The following is a 5,011-nucleotide window of genomic DNA, read 5'->3' as shown; positions in this document are numbered from 1 at the left end:
ATACTATATCAATACTACTGTATCATATCATAACACAATACAAATCAAATACTACTGTATCATAACACAATACAATATCAATACTACCTACACTTTTATAACACAATGTCAATACTACTGTATAGTAACTACACTTTTATAATACAGATGTCAATACTACTGTATAGTAAATACACTTTTATAATACAGTATCAATACTACTGTATAGTAACTACACTTTTATAATACAATATCAATACTACTGTATAGTAACTACACTTTTATAACACAATGTCAATACTACTGTATAGTAACTACACTTTTATAATACAGTATCAATACTACTGTATAGTAACTACACTTTTATAATACAATATCAATACTACTGTATAGTAACTACACTTTATAATACATATCAATACTACTGTATAGTAACTACACTTTTATAATACAATGTCAATACTACTGTATAGTAACTACACTTTATAATACAATATCAATACTACTGTATAGTAACTACACTTTTATAATACAGTATCAAATCTACTGTATAGTAACTACACTTTTATATACAATGTCAATACTACTGTATAGTAACTACACTTTTATAATACAATATCAATACTACTGTATAGTAACTACACTTTTATAATACAATATCAATACTACTGTATAGTAACTACCATTTTATAATAACAATGTCAATTACTTTCTGCAATTTTATTAATGTATACTAACTAATTTTATAATACAATGTACAATATCTAGTATAGTAACTACACTTTATAATACAATATCAATACTACTGTATAGTAAACTACTTACTAATTACAATAATCTAATACTTACTTGAGTATTGTGTGTTAACTTACATCTTCTTATACACATCTTAAAATATTGCGAATCCAGCGCCGAGTGTGTGCTGACGTGATTTATTACGATGGCTCTGTATAAACCTCTAGTTTGATACACATTGAAGTGGAAGGGAGCCAACTGGGACAGTCATATCACCCAACGTTCCTCCAACCTTCCCCTCCAGGTATCCTCTCTAGAGGGCCAGGTGACCAGGCTGAGAGCAGCAGTGGAGAGAGGAGAGGCACAGAGACAGACTCTTGAGTATGATATGGCTGTAACCAGGAAGGAGGCTGGAGCGGAGAGAAGTAACGTCCAGGAAAACATGGCTGCTCTCTGCAGTCAGAATGAACAACTCATGGGTAAGAGAGAGAGAGAGAGAGAGACTGTGTGAGAGTGTGAGTGATTGAGTGAAAGAGAGAGAGCTGAGCGATTTAGTGGTTTTTGATGTTGGTTCGATTATTACAAAATAATCACTGTTTTGGATTTTCGGTTTCTATATGTTTTTTCAACATTAAAAACATTATGAAATATAATATAACAATTAATAATTAATTACAATGATTTAGAGCTTTTGAATGGAAATTCCGAAGCCATAAATAGTGAACGTTCAACGGCCAAAACATTCCATTGTCTCTGTCAGGTCCATATTGGGTCGACATCAATAGAAACACAGGAAATTACTATGAAATAAAAACACATTTCAGTTGTGTTTATTACTCAGTTTATATTGGATTAATTTATAATTTTTCATTCCTCAAAGTAATCACCTGTCTGTGGTTATCACCTGTCTGTGGTTATCACCTGTCTGTGGTAATCACCTGTCTGTGGTAATCACCTGTCTGTGGTAATAATCTGTCTGTAGTAATCACCTGTCTGTGGTAATTACCTGTCTGTAGTTATCACCTGTCTGTAGTAATAATCTGTCTGTGGTAATCATCTGTCTGTGGTAATCACCTGTCTGTAGGAATCACCTGTCTGTAGTAATAATCTGTCTGTGGTAAGCACATGTCTGTGGTAAGCACATGTCTGTAGTTATCACCTGTATGTGGTAATCACCTGTCTGTAGGAATCACCTGTCTGTAGTAATAATCTGTCTGTGGTAAGCACATGTCTGTGGTAAGCACATGTCTGTAGTAATCACCTGTATGTGGTAAGCACATGTCTGTGGTAAGCACATGTCTGTAGTAATCACCTGTCTGTGGTAAGCACATGTCTGTAATAATCACCTGTCTGTAGTATCACCTGTCTGTTAGTAATAACCTGTCTGTAGTTATCACCGTCATGTAGTATCACCTGTCTGTGGTAATTACCTTGCTGAGTAATCACCTGTCTGTGAATCACCTGTCTGTGTAATCACCTGTCTGTAGTAATACCTGTCTGTAGTAATCAACCTGTTCTGTATAATTACCTGTCTGTAGTAATCACCTGTCTGTAGTAATTCACCTGTCTGTTAGTAATCACCTGTCTGTAGTAATCACCTGTCTGTAGTATCACCTGTCTGTAGTATATCACCTGTCTGTAGTAATCACCTGTCTTGTAGTTAATCACCGTCTGTCTGTGGTAATCACCTGTCTGTGGTAAAATCACCTGTCTGTAGTATCACCTGTCTGTAGTAATCACCTGTCTGTAGTAATCACCTGTCGTGGTAATCACCTGTCTTGTATAATCACCTGTCTGTAGTAACATTTGTAATCACCTGTTCTGTGTAATCACCTGTCTGTGGTAATCATCTGTCTGTAGTAATTACATGTCCCCAAAAAACTGCCGCAATGGATTATGGTCATTGTAGTTCATCATTTCTGCGCAGAATAGGTTGAATCTTTGCTAAATTAAAACTACAAACCCCTTCAGCCCACGACTTCATTTCTACTTTTCTCTAGAGACACGGCCACGTTGGGCACACAAAAAAACACAGAGCTTAATGAAATTCAAGTACCGACGTCAGTCAATGAGTTGTTTAATTACCAGAAAAATAAAATATATGTCTGTTAATCACTCAGCACTACAGATTGATGTTGAGTATTTGAGTGTGTATTGATTGATGATGATGATGATGGTGGTGTGTATGTCTGTATCGATTTATGTGTGTGCTGTGTGTGTGTGTGTGTGTGTGTGTGTGTGTGTGTGTGTGTGTGTGTGTGTGTGTGTGTGTGTGTGTGTGTGTGTGTCTATCCATGTGTCAGAGCTGCAGCAGAAAGTGTGTGTCCTTCAGAAGGCTCTGGAGATCACCGGATGGCCCGGGAAGAGGACCAGCATGCATTGCAACAGGAAGTGGAGGAGCGGGACGGACGTGCTGAGCGCTAACACAGAGAATGATCAGCTCACCGCTGAGAACAAAACACCTACACACCCTGCTGCAGGTAACACACACACACACACACACACACCACACACACACACACACACCCACACACACACACACACACACACACACCACCACACACACACACACACACACACACACACACACACCTGCTGTAGGGGAAACACACACACACCCTGCTGCAGAACACACACAACACCCTTGCTGCAGGTAACACACACACACACACACCCTGGCTGCATAAACACCACACACACCACCTGCTGTAGGTAACACACCACAACCCTGCTGTAGGTAAACACCACACACACACCTGCTGTACGGTAAACACACACACCCTGCTGTAGGTACACACACACCACCCTGCGTGTAGTAACACACCACCCTGCTGTAGGTAACACCCACACACACCCTGCTGTAGGTAACACACACACAACCCTGCTGTAGGTAAACACACACACACCCTGCTGTAGTAACACACCCACACCCTGCTGTAGAACACACACACACCCTTCTGTAGGAAAACACACACCACACCTGCTGTAGAAACACACACACACCTCTGTAGAAAAACACACACACACACCCTGCTGTAGAAACACACACACAACCCTGCTGTATGGTAACACACACACACCTGCTGTAGAAACACACACACACCCTGCTGTAGAAACACGACACACACCCTGCTGTAGGAAACACACACACACCCCGTAGGAAACACACACACACACCCTGCCTGTAGGAAACACACACACACCCTCTGTAGTAACACAACACACACCCTGGCTGTAGTAACACACATACACCCTGCTGTAGTAAACAGCAATACACCCTGCTGTAGTAACACACACACACAACCACACCCTGCTGTTAGTAAACACACACCCTGCTGTAGGAACACACACACACCTGCTGTAGGAAACACAACAACACCCTGCTGTAGTAACACACACCCTGCTGTAAGGTTAACACACACCCTGCTGTAGGAAACACACACACACGTGCTGAAGTAACACACACACACACACCTGCTTGATAGTAAGCACACACACCCTGCTGTAGGTAACACCACACACCTTGCTGTTAGGTAACACACACACACCTTGCTTAGGTAACACACACACACCTTGCGGTTAGGTAAACACACACACACACCTTGCTGTAGTAAACAAACACCAGCACACACCCTGTGTAAGGTACAACACACACCACACCCTCTGTTAGTAACACACACACACCCTGCTGTAGGTACACACAACCACCCTGCTGTAGTAGCACACACACCCTGCTGTAGTAACACACACCACACTGCTGTAGGTAACACAACACACACCTTGCGTAGTAAACACACAACACCCTTGCTGTAGTACACACACACACCTTGCTGTAGGTAACACACACACGCCTTGCTGTACGGTAACACACACCTATTGATATTGTATAATTTGTTCCTAAGGACATAAAAGAAAACCCTGGTTCTCCACCAGTCTGATCCTGAGAAGCACTACTATCTGCATTGATTGCAGTGGTTAAACAGTGACTTCAATAAGGATCATAAACATTTCACCTGATTCACCTCAGTCTGGCAGTATTCATGGAAAGAGTAGGTGTTCTCAATGTTTTGTACACCCAAGTGAATATTTCCACAGTATGAGGTTGGGAATAATCTGTGAAATTGTGAAAATGTTGCCTCTTTTAGTTTCGACAGCTAGTTTAAAAAGAACTGGCTGAGTGATTTAATTTGTACCAGAAAGACTCATGTTATATGAAGGTACTTTATTTAATTTTACCCAGAAAGGGATCTCATGTGTGTTTATGAAGTATGCTATTTAAGTGGTACCCAGAAAGGGA

At 40.5% G+C, this 5,011-nt stretch overlaps 1 protein-coding gene across 1 annotated transcript in view; it reads left to right on the top strand.

The window, feature by feature from the left end:
- The window catches only part of LOC112074330 (uncharacterized), a gene marked incomplete at its 3' end in the record, with an annotated part of 10,713 nt that extends 7,519 nt beyond the window's left edge, over positions 1 to 3,194 (top strand). Inside the window, exons 4-5 of the mRNA XM_024141524.1 lie at positions 1,019 to 1,193; positions 3,018 to 3,194. Coding sequence (XP_023997292.1) covers positions 1,019 to 1,193; positions 3,018 to 3,194 — 352 coding nt within the window. The remainder of the gene's footprint in view (positions 1 to 1,018; positions 1,194 to 3,017) is intronic.
- Between the last annotated feature and the right edge of the window lie 1,817 nt (positions 3,195 to 5,011).

This window comes from Salvelinus sp. IW2-2015, unplaced genomic scaffold (assembly GCF_002910315.2).
Source record: "Salvelinus sp. IW2-2015 unplaced genomic scaffold, ASM291031v2 Un_scaffold2585, whole genome shotgun sequence".
Classification (NCBI taxonomy): Eukaryota; Metazoa; Chordata; class Actinopteri; order Salmoniformes; family Salmonidae; genus Salvelinus; species Salvelinus sp. IW2-2015.
Note: the sequence above shows the minus strand (reverse complement) of the source record. Positions and strands in the feature narration are given on the sequence as shown.